General features: G+C 38.7%; 1 protein-coding gene across 1 annotated transcript in view; it reads left to right on the top strand.

The window, feature by feature from the left end:
• Positions 1–19992, top strand: part of slc9a7 (solute carrier family 9 member 7) — a 44011-nt gene that overhangs the window by 16048 nt on the left and 7971 nt on the right. The window contains exons 13-15 of the mRNA XM_008281266.1: positions 13025–13088; positions 15169–15251; positions 17415–17520. Coding sequence (XP_008279488.1) covers positions 13025–13088; positions 15169–15251; positions 17415–17520 — 253 coding nt within the window. The remainder of the gene's footprint in view (positions 1–13024; positions 13089–15168; positions 15252–17414; positions 17521–19992) is intronic.

Here is a 19992-nt window from a genome sequence, read left to right as displayed (position 1 = left end):
AAGTTACAGACAAAATAAAGTTGTAAAAAAGACTATATACACATCTCACATGTACAGATATGGCATGATGGGAAATGTACCCAATTGTGGGGCACATTTGGTTATTGTGCTGGATAAGTTATAGATAAAATCCCAAGTTCACACAAGTTGAAACTATATTTATATTGGTAATAGAGTTAATTTCTCAAATGGCAAAAATAGCTAAAATATCAAAGGATTATATTAGAATTCTACATTTACCAAAGATCAGGGATAAATCAAACATCAAAAATGAACCTTGGTTACACACAGCATGAAGAGCTTTCTAAACTGTACTTACTACTCTTACTTGATTGTTTGCATGTATGGTCTTTTAAGGTCTGATGCATCTTTACGAGAGTTTATAGATGAATGAATGTTTAAAATGGTCTTGTTTGGTTTTGTCACTTGTAGATCAGAATTATATCCTGTTGTACTTCCATCTAAAGCCCTTCTCAGATCTTTTCTTAAAGTTAAATAACAGTCAAAACATTGTCAGGTTTGTGGAGCAACCAAGACAAAAGCACATATACCCTCCAAATGCTTAAAATGCAGAATTGATGTATTTGTTGAAAATGTAGTCAAAACCAGTTTTTGAATTAATTCATTCAACCTTTTTCAAATTTGGACAGACACTGAGGAAAAGGCCTCATTTACTAATATAAATATCAACATAGGTAAGCAAAGGTCAAATGAACAGAAAATGAAAGCGTACAAATAGAAATTTAGACAAAAATCGACAATAACTAAGGGCAGAGTAGTAAGATAATAAATCCATTAAGAATAAATTGAGCAAGTAAGATTTTAGACAAAGTGAGTCAACTGAAAAAAGAGTAGCTGGAAGTGAGAAAAGACAAAATTAAAGACTTTCATTGCCCAAAGAATAAAAAGGATGTGAGATTGATCTGCAGGTCGTTCCAGGTTTCAGCTGCACAGTGCGCAAAGAACTTCAGTAAAAACAGTCGATATCTGCAGCATAATCTAATCATTTAGTTGTGTTCAATGGGACCTAAATTAAAAGGCAACAGAGAAGCCGTGTAAGGATGTAAAAAGAAACGTAATGGCCTCATAAATAAATAAATACAAATATTGCCAATTAGGCCTTACAGAGAGCAAGCATCACCCAGCCTCAGCATGCAACGCACAGTGACGCAAGTTTTTATTATTGATTTGTAAATCTACATCCAGAGAGATAAAGAAGCATCCCTGCAGATGATGTCATCATAATAATGATACTGATAAAAAAAAAAGTTGCCTCAATCAGTGTCCTACTTCTGTGCATATATTTAATTTAACATGATTTGCCTCGAAAAGAGTTTTTATTTGCCCACCAGTTTATTCACCTGGTATTCAAAAGCCACCATCCATTCATTCAAATTCCAAGTTACTTGTACTCCATAATTCCTTCAATATTTGTACCATTCTTGGTCGAGATGACAGAGTCATTCTAATCAGTATTTTTGACTCTTGGCATGTGTCTCTTAAATCAGAAATACCATTCAATAAAAATGTACTGTATAATTTCTGTGTAAGCAGCATTACAATTTGCAGAAACTACACAACAGAGGTACAGTTACTGTGGTTTGGTGGCCTCTGAGCTCCACAACTGTCTGTCACAGTTACTGCGCAGCTGACAAACTACTGCAGCTGAAGTGAGAGAGGTGAAAGTGAGCAAGTGAAATAACCTCAATTAACCTTCTATAAAAAAAAAATTATGTAAAAGATGTCATGAAAAGGGAAGTGAGAGCTGGCTAGTGGTGAGAAAGCTAAACTTAGAAGTAACTTAGAATAAATAAATAAGTAAATGTTTCTTAGCAGGTTAGCTGTAGTCAGTGAATTAAAAAATATATTTTAATGAGCAGATGTTTCATAAATTCATGTGGCAGAATCTAAATATGGTCAGATGGAAGAAAAGTGATTTTGTAGGTTGGCAGCAACAAACAATTTGGGTGGAATTAATGTAATTTGTTTTGGCGAATCTACATTTGAATCACACATTTGTAATGAATTGTGAATTCTAAATCAATATGTAAAGACCAAGGACATACAGACAGCAAATGAAAACAGGGATATATTCAGAGGTGGAAAAAGTACTCAGCTCTTGTACCAAGACCACAGTGAGGTGAAACTCATGCATTTAAATTTGTAGTTCCAAACGTACAATAGTATGAGCATCAAAATATACTCTGGGCGTCCTCTCTCAAGAAATTTTAAGCATGTAGCAGTTGACATCCTGCAATTTGGTTAATTTTAATGCACTAGTTTGTACCTCTTCTGCATCAATTTGTGGTGGAACTGTCTTCATTCATGTAAAAGGGCAAATGCACATGTTGCAGTGATTGAGGAGATGTATCCTTTGCATCCACACTGAAATCTACACCCATGTACTTAAATACAGTACTTGAGTATGTGTACTTTTCACCACTTGATACAGTGAAGATCAGTTTCTACAAGAAACCGATATAAGTAGAGACGAGATAGTTATCTGAGAAGTTCTATGGCAATTATTTTAAATATCTGGGCATAAAAAACAAGGAAAAAACATAAATTGAAGGCATTAAAAGCGTTTGTAGCTGAGTTTGCCAGCTTCCCTGGAAACTTAAAATGCTTCTCAACTTGGCTGCAACAGTGAATCAATTAGTTGTCAACTATTAAATAAATCTTCAGATATTCTGATAATTGAATCATCATTTTGAGTAGATTTTTAAGAATAAAAGCCAAAATTGTTTGATTTTCTTACTCATCTATGACAGTAAACTGAATATGTTTGGGTTGTGGACGAAACATCACATTTGAGGAACACTGAACACCAAATAACTAATAAGTTAATCAAGACAATAGTCAAAATATTAATTAGTTGAAGCATCATTCTGCAATTTTGCTTTCCTTATATGCAGCAGTTTCAATAAAGCAGAGCTACTTTCTACTACAATCAGTTAACTTGAATAAGCTGATCATGTGCTGCCTGGTGGGATTGTCCAGGAGATGGGGCCAGAGTTCTCCACTGTTGCTCATGTTCCATCTCCTGGTTCTTCCATGTAGAACCGCTGGGACTATTGTTGCTTTCACTGCAGTGTCTACTATAGGAGGCACTACAGGATCTGCACTGCCTCACTGATCTCTTGAGCCAGAAGTGACACTGACTCTAATCACCAGGCTGCCACCAAGAGCTCGACATGTTGCTGCCGCCGCTGCAGTAATTTGGTTTTGCTGCTGTCTGTCCGTGTCGAGCTCAGCCTCACTTGTTGTGTGACCGTGATGCACTGAGAGCTGCTATTTGTCATGATAAAGCGGATTATGTGCTGATGCTGTGTGTGTATGTGTGTGAGTGAACAGACTCTGCTTAATATGAGTAATGCCTCCTCGGACTGAGCAGGAACTATTGTGTTCGGTGGAGGTTTAGAGCGCTGCCAAAATATCCCCGTGAACTCGTTGCCACGGTAACCGGGACACGTTGTGCATGGCAGGTGGAAGTCGGCCATGTACGGCTAGCCGGGTTAACTTTTAAACAGCTGAGTCTGACTTCCTGGAATGAATGTTACAGATACATATGATGCAATTTTGGCTATTGTAGTTTAATTGAATTGACTGAAATTATTTGACTTGAACTGATTTGAATTAAAATAACCTTATTGTTATATACATGTATATGCATTATATTATTCAGGTGAAACTCAAAAAAATCAAAACATTGTGAAAAGCAATTATGTAGTTTAAAACAGTAAGCTTTAAAGTGTTATATCACATTTTATGTAATATAATTTAACAATATTTGAGTCTTTTTTTGGTTTTAATTTTATTTGAATAGTAATTTGCTCAAACTCAAATTAAATATTCTAAAAACTTGAGATACTGGATTCCACAGGCCATGTCTCCAGAAGGTAAGGTCTTTGTCCCTGTGTGCATTTGCAAACTGTAATCTGCCTTTTTTATTTTGCTTTTGGAGTAATGGCTTCTTCCTCTCTGAGTAGCCTTTCAGCCCATGTTGGTAAAGGACTCGTTTCACTGTGGGTTTGTCCATGACGTCATCATCTGGGCTTTCCCAAATAGATTCCAGGCATAGTAATCATACTGTATGTAAACTTCTGACTTTGAAGAAAGCAGAAAAAAAATCTCTAAAAAATTCTCTCTCTCAATGTTTTGGCATTTAACAAACAGAAATAATTTTGGTAATCCTAATTGACGTGCAACAGGAAAACTTTAGTCTGATTTAATGTCAGACAGTGAGAAAAAAAGGTTATGTGCCTTTTTATACAGCATATGTAAACTTCTGGTTTTAACTGTGCATAATTCTTCCTTGACAAAAAGAACATTTCAGATATCCACATCATCATCCTTCCAGGACAAATGACACCATTTCCCATTCATATCTATGGCAGTAAGGGAATTATGACGAGTTCAGGTATATACGGTTGAATTATATCTTTGATCAAACAGTCTACATTGCTCTTTTTAGATTTTTTAAATTAAGTTTTTTATCTAGTCGTAGCAACATTGTAGATGTCTTGAACTTGTGTTCTGCCTTGCCAAATGTAATTCAAAATACCCTGGGTTACAGTTTTGACTTGTCAAAATGACGTTGCAGATATCTGTAATAATGGTTATACCGGATAGTTAAATGTTAAAATGACTTGCTATAATTATGACATGTCAGAATTAAACTGTAGATATGTGAAACTGCAATTAATATTCGTCATAATTCAAATGTAGATATCTGTAATGAGAAGCCCCACGCACATAAATGGTAGAAATGCCGTGTTTTCTCTTTTAAAGAATGTCATAGTGGAGATGGGAATGTTCTTTTTGGATTAAATTACAGTTATCTGCAATACTTCGCCAGTCTAGCTATTACTGTAAATGTTAAAATTGCTTTTCTGATCTTGGTATCACCCTCTTTAGTGTTATGTGGATAAATTTACACATTTTTACTCTTTATGGGGGACACTTTTAAATCCGTGAAGGGCATTAAAAAAAAGCTTTCTTATAGCTAGTTAGTTTTCTTAATACTGAAGATGGAATTTGCAGGAGTAAGTTTTCGTGTCAGAGGCTTCTGGCTGTGAGGATCATCAGGAGGCAGCAGGGTGATGAGCAGGACGCAATGCAGGACTGATGCTGAGATAGAAAACATCTGGTGGGAGAGGAGACGCTGCTGTTATTAGGTTTTTGATGGATGGCCTTTAAGCAGGCAGGCGTGCAGCTTATCTCGGAGCTCGGCAGCGCAGTCATCAGTAGAGAACGAGATCCCTCAGTGCTCATGCTGGGTTGCTAATCTCTCAACTCCAACGGGGATCGTTTTAGGTGCATTCACGGCGCTATCTGCCCTGTCATCTGCAGAGTTTATTTCACTGTGATGTCTTAGTATATTGAGCATTTTGAGGAAAGATAGCTGTAGTTTTCTGGTTGGGAGTGTGTTCTAATGGCAAGTCTACATTTTTAAAGGAACCTAAGTGTGCTTGCAGCTGAAAACTTGCAGTTGAAACATTTAAAACACCATAAAAAGCAGCAGAAATGGAAGTGGTAGTTTAAATACAAGGCTGAATAGTTGTTACTATGGTAATGCTGAAAGAATACGTGAAACTAGTCGGGCTGGTTGTTGAAGCAAAAGTGCTTTAACGGGTTGTAAAGTGATACTAAAAAACAAAGCAGAAGTGGTGATCAAAATACGGTCAGTGAAATAAAAGACGGTCAAGTTTTAGTTTCAGGTGAGACACTTCAGGTGAAAAGGGTAAACATTTTAACAGATATCAAAGTGAAGCTTTCTGAGTTAATTACTTACACTAGGACCAAACATTTTGATATGACAAGTTATCTGAAATTTTACAAATGAGGTATTTTCTGTCCAGTGATGCTCTAATTTGCATTCATTTCCATTCCATGGCATTCCATGCCATTTTGGTGACATGTTTGAGTCAAACAGAAGATTTTTCTTGTTAACACACCATAAAAGAAAAGAAATATTTTGTCGTATTTGTTAGAATAGAAAGTCCATCAGAGTATGAATAATGTATGAACAAACCCCTCAATACAAAAGACGAAAAGAATATAGACAGGAATAAAACTGATAAGTTTGTTGTGCTACTAAAGTGGAAATTCCTGCCTTAGAGTATGAGAACAAACTCTGCCCACCACGGTTACTCAGCCTGGCTCTGATCTGGTCTGTTGAAAGGGAGTTTGTCCTCTCCACTGCGGCTAATATGCCTGCTCAACAGAAATCTTTAGATTCGTTGTGTTTTCCTTCTATACTTGTGTCGAGTATTTACTTTAATTTTTTAAAAATCAGTTAGGGAATTTGTATGGTGTAATCTGTGTCATAATATTGTAGGGTCATTTTGTGTTTTTAGCTAGCCTTTATTAAACCAAAAATCCTTTGAGATTAAAATCCCCATTTTGAGGGAGAAGTCATAAGAAGGCACACGATTATAGAGTTACAAAAAGTTATACAATTCAGCATGATAACAACAGACAAGGGACAAAAGTAAAGCACATTAAAACAATTGAGGGATTAAAAATGCACAAAACAAAATCCAGCTCTGGAATAACAATTGCACTCTTCAGTTACATATCTTTTGATCTGAACTCTCTCAAGAGGACAAAATCGTAAAGCTGCAATGAGTTCTGAAGGTTATTCCATGACCAGGGTGCAAAATAGGGGAAGTCCTGGAACCCTGTAGAGCAGCCATTAAATGAGTAAGAATTTTAACAGCTGTTGGTAAGTGATAGAATGAAAGTTTACCCAGTGCTGCTTTGTGAATATAAATATCGCTGCTGTCTCATTAGACTCAATGAAGATCAAAAAAAGGTGATGTGTACTGGACAGTGAGTTGGATTAAAAAATGGTAGAGAGCTGTAATACACATTCGAGCAGTGAAGTGTCGAGGCAACAGTGGGCATATAAATTGCTTAGGAACGTAGCATGTACAAGTATTTTCCTAACTTTTAAAGTAAGACATACACAAGTTTTTATTGATTTATTTATTTAAAGATATTTTTGGCCTTTTTTGGCTTATTAGATAGGACAGAGAGAGAGAGACAGGAAAGTGGGGGAGACGAACAGGGGAAGGACCTGCAGCAAAGGGTCATGAGCGGGACTCGAACCCATGACTGCTGTGTCGGGGACTATAGCCCCTACAGACACTATTTTAAAAGTAAAAACACACAGGGTATTTCATCCACCCTGATGTTTGTAGGGAAAGAGTAAAAATGAGTCCAAACCGAAAGGTTGAATGCTGCAATATCTGAGATCTGGGAGAGAGCTCGGTAAAATATCATAAATGTAGTTGTGTTAGTATTCAGAACCAACTTTAGATCATGTAGTGAGGCCTGTATCAGTCAGCCTGCTTCAATGAAGAGGCAACTGAATATACTTGTGTCATCTGCATAAAGATGCACTTTAATTGTTTTCACGCCCTTCCTGATTATATTATATATATATTTATAAAAATAGCTTAACATTTAAATTTGGTGGCTAAATGTGAAATGATGTTAGTTCTCTGTTGGAGAGCACTTTGATTCATTTTCTGTTGTTTTAAATGTGCTGAAAAAAACTGCTGACTTCACCAGTTCACCATAATAAGTATGTGTTCAAAGACTTGTGTTCTACTGTGACTGTTTCACTTCCTCTTCTGAGTTTCCTTTTTTGCTTTTCTGCAAATACCAAGTCTCAATTGGTAAATATACCACCCAGTACCTCAACTTTAATGTGCTCAATGCATATGTTTATGATGTGACAGATTTGGGAACCACAAAATATTGCAGGAAGAGCGACGTCAGCATGGAGAATGGGAGTACCTCAGGTGCCGTATCTGAACGTGAATAAACTGTCCGACAGTAACTGGTGTTGGGAAAGCGTGTGTTGTCTCAGATGGGATCTTTCTTTTCACAGTTTACTTCTGTTTTTTGTTTTTTGTTTTTCTGGTGAAGGGGAACATTGGGCATCTATAAAGGGCCACAGAACAAATGAGACTTGTCAAATTGTCAAAGACTGAGTTAGATGGTTTGGGGTGAGAGTAAATTAAAATAGTTTTGCAGGTTCAAAAATCAACCGAGCAGAGAATTTACTGCTTTACACACCAGCCTGGTTCTGCTTGAGCTGCTGCTTCTTTAGAAATTACTGCAGCATTATGCAGTAAAATGCTTCATTCCAGGCTTTTCTCTTAGTCTGTTGTTTTTTTCTTTTTACTCTCAGTCGACTGTCCTCCAGTTTTTCACACAGCAATGCAAAGAACAAGTCACACTCTGTGTACCGCAGAAGGAGTTCAGCAGTCTTCTGCGAACTGCTCTGAAAAGTATGTGCGAAAGAGGAAGGTAAAGAGCAGACACTGAGAGCTGCGCCAAGCTGTGCGTTAGTTTTTACTCTGCTCAAGATTGCATGTCCTTCCTAGACGACTGAAAAACCGTGCAAACAAAATTGCTCGCAAGGAATATTTGATGGATTAGAGGGGAGCAGAGGATGTTTGCAGGATAAGGATTAAAGGTTAGTGGGTGAACTGAAGTCAGTGGAGCACTCTGTTACATAAGTGTGCGCGAGTATATGAACACGTTTTTGTCTTATCAGGAGGAAATGCATTCTGGGCTGGGCCTCTCTCCTTTGAGGGCCCTAACAGTTGTGTCTTAACCTCAGGTCTGTTCCTCACAGATCCTTCCTGATGCAGCACTTTGTTTTTGCAGGTCCTTTGACCTCCATTCAGCCTCCACCCCCTGAAGAGTGTTTTTGTAGTTGAAAAACGAGAAATACCTGAAATTCAGCCGAATACTCGCGTCCTGCTCCGTCTTCAGCTTCAAAGATGGAAAGCAGAGAGACGCTGCAGATACTCATTCACTCAGAGTGGATATTTCCTCTGTATGACAGTGGTTGAAAAGTCTAAAGATAACCATACAGATCAGTTACACCCTCGACTGTACAGTGTCAGGTGCACCATAAGATTTAACAGTGAGCACTTTCCTGCCTCAACCTCTGTCCGCGCGGATTAGAGTCGGCTTACGTGAATTAAAATCTGCTTGTGTCCAGTTTTAATCCTCCTCTATTGGTAAGAGACACCGGGGGGAATGAAAGTGTGTGTGTGTGTGTGTGTGTGTGTGTAGGTGTGTGTGTGCGCGTGCGCGCATGCGTGCATGCGTGCGTGCGTGTAAATTACATGAGAAAATGAACCATGAGACGCCTTTACAGCAAAAAAAAATAAAAATCAGCAGCTGGTTAGCTTAGCTTAGGCCAAAGAATGAAAACAAAGGAGGAAGCAACAACGAAGTGACCGTCCCTTGTTGAGACATTGCTTTACAAAGTAACTGTATTTATGTTAATTTTAAACTTTGATTTTGCACAGATTAAACAAGCAAGGTATAATAAGTTAATAAGTCAATTGAAGTGCTTGGAAGCAGATTTTATAACCTTTAGACGGAGCCAGTCTTACTGTTTCTGGCCTGTATGCTAATATTAGATACCTGGCTGCTCCTGGTAGCTTATCATACAGAGCTACACTGCTCAAAAAATAAAGGGAACACTAAAATAACACAATGAATGAAATATTCCAGTTGAAAATCTTTATTCATTACATAGTGGAATGCGTTGAGAACAATAATAACATAAAAAAGATCAATGCAAATCAAAATTATAATCCCATGGAGGTCTGGATTTGGAATCATACTCAAAAATGGAAAATCACATTATAGGCTGATCCAACTTCAGTAAAAATTCCTCAAGACAAGTCAAAATGAGGCTCAGTAGTGTGTGTGGCCTCCACGTGCCTGTATGACCTCCCTACAACGCCTGGGCCTGCTCCTGATGAGGCAGGATGTTCTCCTGAGGGATCTACTCCCAGGCCTGGATTAAAGCATCAGTCAACTCCTGGACAGTATGTGGTGCAGCATGACGTTGGTGGATGGAACAAGACATGATGTCCCAGATGTGCTCAATTGGATTCGGGTCTGGGGAATGGGCCGGCCAGTCCATAGCATCAATGCCTTCATCATGAGGAACTGCTGACACACTTCAGCCACATGAGGCCTAGCATTGTCATACATCAGAAGGAACCCAGGACCCACTGCACCAGCATATGGTCTCACAGTGGGTCTGAGGATCTCACCCTGGTACCTAGTGCTAGTCAGGGTACCTCTGGCTAGCACATGGAGGGCTGTGTGGTCCTCCAAAGAAATGCCTCCCCACACCATTACTGACCCACCACCACACTGGTCATGCTGGAGGATGTTGCAGGCAGCAGAACGTTCTCCACGGCGTCTCCAGACTCTGTCACGTCTGTCACATGTGCTCAGTGTGAACCTGCTCTCATCCGTGAAGACCACAGGTTGCCAGTGGAGAATCTGCCAATCTTGGTGTTCTCTGGCAAATGCCAATCACCCTACACGGTGTTGGGCTGTAAGCGCAAGCCCCACTTGTGGATGTCGGGCCCTCATACTACCCTCAGGGAGTCTGCTTCTGACAGTTTGAGCAGAAACATGCATATTAGTGGCCTGCTGGAGGTCATTTTGTAGGGCTCTAGCAGTGCTCCTCCTGTTTCTCCTTGCACAGAGGAGGAGGTAGCATCCTGCTGCTGAGTTGTTGTCCTCCTAGGGCCCCTCCACGTCTCCTGGTGTACTGGAGAGTAACTATTCCTTTTGAATAGTTATGATTTAAACATGTTGCACACTGAATGACTGGATTAAAATTGTCCCTGTTTAGGGTTGATATAGCATCACTACCACCGGGTCACCAAGCAAACAACTGTTATTATTAATATTGGGAGCTTTAAATTGAAATATGGTATAGTTGCTCAGGATGCAAACTGCAGGGCCGCCATGAGGAGTTGGACTCCTCTTCAACTACCCTGAAAACTTTTCTCTGTGTATAAAATTTGCATATTTAGAAGCATTTCCATCGAAATAATCCCCACGTATTTAGATGGAACTCAGCACCGGTGCTTCATTTACAATGTGTCCATCTATGAAGTCCCTGCCTCACTGTCTACCCAACCCTCCACCATTCGCTGCTTCTCAAGCACACCAGCTCCCCTATGACTCTGTAAAACCACTTTGTGAAACACAATGGCCACTTGTAATATTGGAGTAATTCAGGCATACATACTTGAACTGGAAATTGATTGTAAATTTCAAGGCTGTTGTAGGAAGGCCTGAAACTTCACCACAAGAACGGCCGTCCTGTTATCTCCCATGAAAGAAGTTCTTCCAGGCGAGATAACAGGCCTGAAAAACTGCTGTGTGGGGCACAACAATGATTAGTTGAACTCGTAGAGAACAAGTGCCATTTTTTTTGTCCCCTCTTGATGTCGTCTCTCCTCTCAGATACCATCATCTGAGAAAATTTGCCATGTAGGCAGACATAATAAGCCTTATAGTGTTTTGTTTCTGATATAGCTGGAGATATGTCCAGTAGCTACTATTTGCTGTGGCTTTTACACACTTATAATCAAAGCTGTAGTCTAAGTTGTTCCATATCCTACATCACAATGGAAACAGAAATCCTGAAAGGCCTGATTACAGGACCATTCATTGTCCCTGCAAACTGCCCCAGTAATGATTTCTTAGGTTTGTTGGATCTGATTCCCTGTTTTTGAGACAGTCCTCAATACACTGCAGTGGTGGAAATTCTCAGCCATGATGTGACCTTGAACATATAAAAAAAAACATATTGACATGTGGGCTGCAAGGTGGCGCAGTTGGTAGCACTGTTGCCTCGCAGCAAGAAGGTTGCTGGTTCGCGTCTCGGTGGGGGCACCGGAATCTTTCTGCGTGGAGTTTGCATGTTCTCCCTGTGCAGCGTGGGTTCTCTCCGGGTTCTCCGGCTTCCTCCCACACAGTCCAAAAACATGTTGAGGTTAATTGGTGATTCTAAATTGTCCGTAGGTGTGACTGTGAGTGTGCTTGGTTGTCTGTCTCTAAGTGTGGCCCTGCGATGGACTGGTGACCTGTCCAGGGTGTTCCCTGCCTTCGCCCTAAGTCGGCTGGGATAGGCTCCAGCCCCCCCGCGACCCTAATGAGGATTAAGCGGTGTATAGAAAATGGATGGATGGATATTGACATGTTAACAAGATTTTTTTTTAAATAATTGATTTTTACTTGAGAGGGTCTTTAGAAAGACTTGTGGGGTCTCGCCAGGCATTTCTAATTCTCTAATCTAGTCTGTGTTTTTGTTGTTTTATAGTTCTTATGATGAGAAAAATTAAAAATAAAGCTAAATTAAATGCTTTATTGTATTTGCGCACAAAAAAAAGTGAAAACAAGTCATGCACACTAGTTGTGAACTGTACTTTCTCTTTCTTCTGTTTGTTACAGAGTATTAATAAAATGTGGATCCTTTTTTTTTCATATGTTTTACACTATTAAGTAACTAAAACCTGATTCTGCTGCATCAAATAACCCACTGTTTGAACTTCAGTTTGGCTTCTCTGGTTTTCCACCCTTGTTTATTTCATTTGATGTGCTATTGATTTGTAATGTGTGAAAAATGTGATATTAGGCACAGACACAGATTTCCTGCATGCTCAACTGTCATGGGGTCAGACTTAACTTGGTGTTTTCCTCGACTGGTAAAAACCCAGCTTGTGGTTTTGGGTCACGAGCTAAAATCTTTTTCCTCATGTCACTGTCTTCGGCTGAACTACACAAAGCATGAAATAGCTTTCTAACTATTTCTAACTATTTGCAGGACTCTGGGGTTTGATGCTAATTTGTGGCATTTGTCTGACGCAAAGAGGTTTAGCTGTAAGCATTTTAATGTGTTGGTTTTTTACTTCTAATAGAGCCAGAGACATGCTGTATCCTCATTCTGCAGCGTGATTTCTGTGTCAAAGTAAACAATCTACAAAGTCATGACAACAAGAAACGACAGTTTAATGCAGAGGCCAGAAGTGGGGAAAATGCAGGCAAACAGGACGAGTGGGCTGACAAATGCTGCTTTTTGGCATCCAACCCAGTAGTAGTATGTTTCTAGTTACCTCCAAGTTAAATCACATTTTCGTGACTTGTTAATATCTTCTATTTCCCCCCCACATTGCAGGGTCGATGTGGATCCAGATCACGACCAGCAGCCGTGTGGAGACAGCTTCCAGGTGCTACAGGGGGTGAGGACCTCACTCACTTGTGTTTTTAGTCAGTGCTGCTGAAACTGTCCTGCTTCTGCTATTTTCTGTCTATGTGGACAGTCAGCAGATCTGAAAACAGAAATAGTTTGTTTTGTTGCAAGAACTTAGGGTGAATTTGCTGAGTGAGCCAGCGAAAGCAGAACGGCTCCGCTAGTTGTGCTGTGCAGGATCTTTTCAGTTACCTTCAGTTGTATTTCAAGTATAATGATGAATCTTGTCCACGCTGTTCTGTAGGTTAATATTTACAGAGTGCTGTGAGTTTGGTATCTTCTCTGGACTGCAGCAGCTAGAATGTGATGTTAGTAATTACACTGATCAGTTTGTTTAATTTTCAGGTGTTTAAAATACTCCTCAGCATTGTGGGAAGCATCAATCCGAGTGCTTTGATATTTATTTTAAATATAATTGTTTTTCACAGTGAAAGCTTTAGCATTAAATGTTCTGTGCCTACGGGGAGGAATCATAATCCCAAACATTATTCACATATTGAAGGCTCCAGGGCTTCATTTGTGAATAACCTATTTAGCTTTATTTGATAGTTAATGATTTGCTACAAGCTTCAAAGCAGGTTTTATACTATCTTAACATTGTAGGTTTGGGATTATTCACACTTTGTTTTTTCATGAATGAGATTTTGTAGGATAAACCCCTTTCATGGCCTGATTTTAAGGTACAAATGTTTGGGATTTTTAAAAAAATTTTTTTAGCCCAATCAATATTGGGTTTTTGGGGCCGATTTTTAGGGAGCACAAAATACATACATCCATATCGCTGGGCCAATATTCTTTTGACACATGTATACATACAATATGTTAGAGTTATATTATAAAGGAAAATTGATAGGGTCATTCTTCATTAACTCTCCAGCAATACATCTCACAAACTAGTAAACAGCTTACTGTGAAAACACTGCTTTACTCTGCACCACTGACGAGTGCAATTGCTATTCCCATGCTGGATTTAAAAAAAATCTATTTTAAGTTAATTGATGGTTTTAATGTGTTAACTTTTGTTCCGTGTTCCATGATATTTAAGTTTTAAGTTGCGTTATAATGGTCACCTTCTTAGCCAGGTTTCCCTTGAGAGAGAGATTTTAATCTCATGGAACGTCCCGGTTAAATAAAACAAATAAAATTAAGCACTGTCTGCTCAGCTTTGATGCAGACTCTGCTACATGTACTGCAGGCAGTGCTGAGAGCTGGAACTGCTCTGCTGGGCAAACTATGTGACGACACCATATCTAAATTAGCATTATGTTCTTTAAATATGTGACAGGCCAGTATGGGTTGATAATATAGTCTACAGAATGATATAGACTTATAAATTGGTTGGGCTGGCATTGATTTTCTTAAAGCTATATATGAAAAACCAGATTCAAACTCAACCATTTCTGGCTACTGTGAGCTCACTGGAAGCAGAAAACATGGCCTTTCTTTATCAGTAAACAGGAATTTATAATTAATTCTATAGTAGTAAGTTTAGAAATAACAGATAAACTATTTAAATCACATTACATTAAGTTAGCCTCACAATTAAATGTGCTTTATAGCAAAGTTTTAGTACTTTCAAAAAGCATTTTTAAAGTAAATTGTTTGGCTTTGCAAGAAGTCTGTTTGTACAAGGTGGATGATCATCACTGTAGCATCAACAGAATGCACTATCACTCAAACCAAACACAACTGTGGACTTACAGTTCAATTTGTAATATGTAAATGTACGACAGTGCTGGAAGTACAGAAACAGTGGAAGTATTGTTGAGGAAGCTGTAAAACAAAATAACACCAGCAGCAATACTGTGGCCTGCTTGGATCTTTTATGTACATCTACCTCACATTGCTGCAGTCATATGATCATCTGTTGATGATGCCTATATTTTGCTGTTATCCAACTTTGTCTAAAATGAACAATACATCCTCTGAACTGACTCTGAAAAATCTAATTAGTTGAGAACTAGCAAAATTGTTGTATCCTGATAACAACATGTTTGTCTGGATACAGATATTTTGATGCAGTTAATCGTTGATGTGTAAATGCGTTATTTTTCCACATGTTTCTGCAGGATGGCTCCCAGGCTGAAGGACAGAGTAAAACCAAACAGGAGAGTGCGTGGCTCTTCAGACTGTGGTACACCTTTGATCACAAGTATCCTTTCTGTGCCCTGCTTTTAGAGAGACAAGGAAAAATGTGCATCATTTGCTTTCAAGCCATGAAGTAATTGTTTGTTTGAACTAGTACAGCTGCAGCATGTCAGGTTTCGTATCCAGTCGGCATGATCATCCTGATCCTTATGTTCTACGCTGGCCGGATCATCCTTCAATATGGGATTTAGATTAACATACATGAAACCATATAATGTTTGCTTTCCCTGCTCAGTCCGGCTGCAAAAACAGACTTAAGTTAATGTGTTTAGCAGCTCTCCCTCTCATTTCCTGCCTCCTTTCCATCCCTGCGGAGCGATTGTCTCCCCAGGTGGCTGATTGTGTGGCTGCTTTTGAGTGCAGCAGCTGTTTGTTACAGCCGAGACTTTCCCCCTGGTGACACATGCTGCATGCAGCTGAAGCCAACGGGGTGGATTTCTCCCATTTCCCAGAACTGAGGTAAACATTTATGACAGAGAGAATTATTTCTGGGTGCCAGATTGTGCGACTGACTGCAGAGTTTGACAGCTTAGTTTGATGCATGTCCTGACAAGGTGCTGACTGCTTTTCTCCACACAATGACCCGGCCACTTGATCAGGGCGCTGACTTTTCCCAGAGTGCAATTCAGCCTGACTAATTACAAACAAGAGGCCGAGAAGCCTGCTGGTTCCCTCTGGTGCACTGCTGCTAAGCATCACAAAATCACCCTGCGCTCAGCTGCTCCCACCTCCTCATGTTCACTCACAGAAACTACTGTAATGAAAGACAAACAGGGCTCAGCTGATTTTGTTGCAGTGAGCGTTAAAGAAATGCTTTAACACTTTTACCTGTAATTTTTTTAGAAGAATAAATTAGATTATATATAAAAACTAGTGAAATTACACAAAAAGTATTAATTTACATAATTGTAAAAAATAAATAAATAAATAAATAAAAGGGCCCAAACTGTAAATAACATCAAAAATCAGCATTTTTATAGTAATTTCTCTTACAAAAAAGTCACATCTGATCACCTATGTTTATGTGAGGATTGTTCTTTTACAATGTGTGGCTGTAAAATTACCCTTCTTTTTAAAATTTAAATCAGTAAAAATATATATAAAGATAAATTATTGGTATGGTAAATGATTAAATTACAAACAATTTCTAGTAAAATCCCCAAAAAGTATAAATTCACACACTGACTGTAAAACAATAGGACAAAACTTTAGAAAACTTTACAAAAATACACTATTTTATGGTAGTTAAATCAACTATAAATATTGTTATTTCACAGATATCTGCGGCTTTTTTAAACGCTTTTAAACCTTACAGAACTCAAAATGTTTTTATGTATTTTTTCTGGCACCTTTTTATTTATTTTATTGACAGAATTTTGTGTATATGAAACTCCTTTTGTGATGATACGTCTCCAGGTTCAGACAATACGAATCGACTATTTTAACTTGTAGCTAAATTTGGGTCTTTTCCTTTATGTATCATACTCAACAGATGTCTTTTGTCTGGAGTATTTCCATTACAATGGAAAAAATCTAAAATTAAATAAAGTTTTTCTACAACCAGTTTTCAGTAAAATTATAGAAAGGATTATTTTTGAGCAAATTCATGCTTATTGAGTTTCAGTATGACTGAAAATGTGGAGGATGCACCAGCACAGCTCTGGTTCAGAAGACAGCGAGACACTGTAAATCAGTAAGGCTTGTGTTCTTAGTCCTGAGGGCAGCTTTTGATTTAATAAACCATGATTTAATAATCGCTAAACTCAAACAGAATCTTGTAGAGGTTTAAGCTCTAAATATAGCCTGTTGATGGACATTATCTTCTTCATTGTTCCATAATTCATGTGTTCATGTCGAGTTTCTGCAGGAAGAGAGCTGATAATGAGGTGTATTTTTATGAACAGTAACTGTAGAGCCTAACGGAACTATGATGCATTGTGTATTCGCCTACCACCTTCCACAAAATGAATTTATAAGCTGTAATTAAAGGCTTTATGAATCAATAATAGTTCATTTACTAAAGTCTTGTAGGTCCGCTGTAAGCAAAACAGCAACTTTAGTGTTCTTAAAGAGCGGAACAATTGAAAGCGGTGCAGATTTAATCAGCGTTTGTTCACTGTTAACAACAGTTGACCTCTTTGAGTTATTCTCCTTAATAGCTGCCCAGTTACCTGAAGCCCATTCTGACACACAGCGGTCCACCTCTCACCTCCACTCTGCCAAGCTACTGCGGGCCGCTGGCCAGCTGTCTGACCAGTCCACAGGCCTACGAGGTGAGTGTCCACATGCACAAGCACAAAAACACAGCATGCAGCAACAAAACAAACAGTGATGCCCCTACAGGACCAGCGATGTGTGAAAAATCCATGTTCATGCTGCAGAAATTGTAGAAAATCTATTCTCTGCATGTTGCCCAGCCAGAGGTTTGTAAAGAACAGTTTTGAGGGTAAACACAGAAAAGTGAAATAGAGTCAAATCAAGTAAATAGTAAACATCTGTAAATCTGCATTTTTACAGCAGTTGGTGTTGTTAAAACTTTTTGCAGCTGTTTGAGAAGGTTTAGAAGAATGTAGTCAGCCTTGAAACACATGGTGACGTGGACTTATTGTGACACAAAAAACCTCTCTGGACTGCAGGAATCCCATCATCAACCCACCACAATCATAAAGCTGTGGATCATTTCTGGTAATAAAAGTTCAGCTCACTAAGTTCACGGGTAACTGAAGTGCCTCTACTGCACAAGGTCTGGGGCTGGTTCTCCGTGAACAAGACTCATAAAAAAGATTCCCTTTCTAACTTGAACTGAAATAAGGGGAAATATCTTACAATAGGTCAATGGGTGTAAAACTGTTGCTGAAATGAAAAACATGTTGATAGATGTTAAATACTGGGTGCGGCTTCATCTTAGGAGCTTTGAAAATGTTATTTTGTTCTCTAAATTTACAGTGTCTCTCTTAAGGACGCATTCTGCTGATAGACACAATAATTTAATGTTACACTAGTGTTTCAAATGAATATGCCTCTACTTTGGTTAGCAGAACAGAGAAAATTCAACATTTCCAGATGTTCCAGTGGATAAAAAAAGCAGTGAAAATGCTTTATGAAAATCTGTAAATGTACAAATAAGTGGAAAAAAAGTGAATATCTTCCAAACATTTACAAGTTTAAAAAATATACCTGTGAAATTATCTTTTCTATTTGTGAATCGAAGAGGCATTTGTGATATAAAAACACTGTAAATGTCATCATTTTAATAACATTTTAAAACATCCCTTTTTACATCATTAACTCAGTCTGGGGAGTGATGTCATATGGTTGCAGTAGTCTTAGTCCTGATCTGCTGAGCCAACAGTGAAATAAACATGTCTTTTGTTAGTGTTTTGAGTTTGAGCACCAGCATAATGTGTGCAGATCTTTTACTTAAGTAAAAGTAGCAGTACAGCAATTGGAAAAATACTTGGTTACATGTAAAAAAAAATTTGTTTTTAAAGTTTCAAACTTCATTTAAGTGAAATTATGCAAGTAGTATAAGCAAGATTTACTTGAAGTAGAAAGTATAACAGCATTCATTACACACTAGGATTTGATCTGTAAATGTTCTATTTTTAATGTGTTATACTGCCTGATTATTGTTGCTGATGCATTAACATGTAAGCAGCATTTTCATTGTTATTTATGTTTCATTGTTAGCACTGTTGCCTCGCAGCTAGAAGGTCGCCAGTTTGTGTCCCGGTGAGGACACCGGGATCTTTCTGTGTGGAGTTTGCATGTTCTCCCCGTACAGCGTGGGTTCTCTGGCTTCCTCCCACACAGTCCAAAAACATGTTGAGGTTAATTGGTGATTCTAAATTGTCTGTAGATGTGAATGTGAGTGTGCTTGGTTGTCTGTCTCTAAGTGTAGCCCTGTGATAGACTGGCGACCTGTCCAGGGTGTCCCCTGCTTTCGCCTTAAGTCAGCTGGGATAGGCTCCAGCCCCCTGCGACCCTAGTGAGGACTGAGCGGTGTATAGATAATGGATGGATGGATGGATGTCAGAAATTTGACAGAAATTCTAATCAAGTATATGTCCATGCAGGCCATTTTACCGTTGTGTCCAGTATATTTACTAGATATACTTAACTTGCTAGTCATAGAAGTGAAAATGTAATGATGGTTATTATTTAGCAGAGTGCAAATCCTGCTAACACACTGTACTGATGATGTATACATACACGAAAAGTCCAAATGGGTCAGTTTCATATCATGAGTCGTGAATGTATTGGTCTGTATTTAAAGCATCAAAAGAAGCTTTGATAAGGATGTTCTGTGAGCGTCACCAAATCAAGCTTGCTAGGAGACATTCTGCCTCGAATCACGAGAAAACTAGGGTTGTACAAGGTTTGAATGTGAACAAGGCCTGCGAGGCTGATCGGAGCTGAAAGTCAGACCATAATCAGACTTTGGGGAGGATTATGACACACTTCAGGCACAATAAAGAACTTCAGTTGACCTGGAGAGCAGCTCAGTTTGTCATAACCTCCGCGTAGGGGTCGACTCTACTTCTATGTCCTTATCTCAATGATTCTGTATGTTTGTTAACAATGTTGTATCAACCTTATAGTATTAGGGTCTGTTTTAAAGTAACAGCTGTCAGATAAATGTATAAATATTTCTAAGTAGAAAGTAAAGAACTTACCTGTGAACATGGGCGGATGTTTGGACCTGGTTCTGATTTGGTGAACCAGTGTTCTAAAAATTAAAGACA

Source organism: Stegastes partitus, unplaced genomic scaffold (assembly GCF_000690725.1).
Source record: "Stegastes partitus isolate 25-593 unplaced genomic scaffold, Stegastes_partitus-1.0.2 Scaffold228, whole genome shotgun sequence".
NCBI classification, from domain to species: Eukaryota; Metazoa; Chordata; class Actinopteri; family Pomacentridae; genus Stegastes; species Stegastes partitus.
Note: the sequence above shows the minus strand (reverse complement) of the source record. Positions and strands in the feature narration are given on the sequence as shown.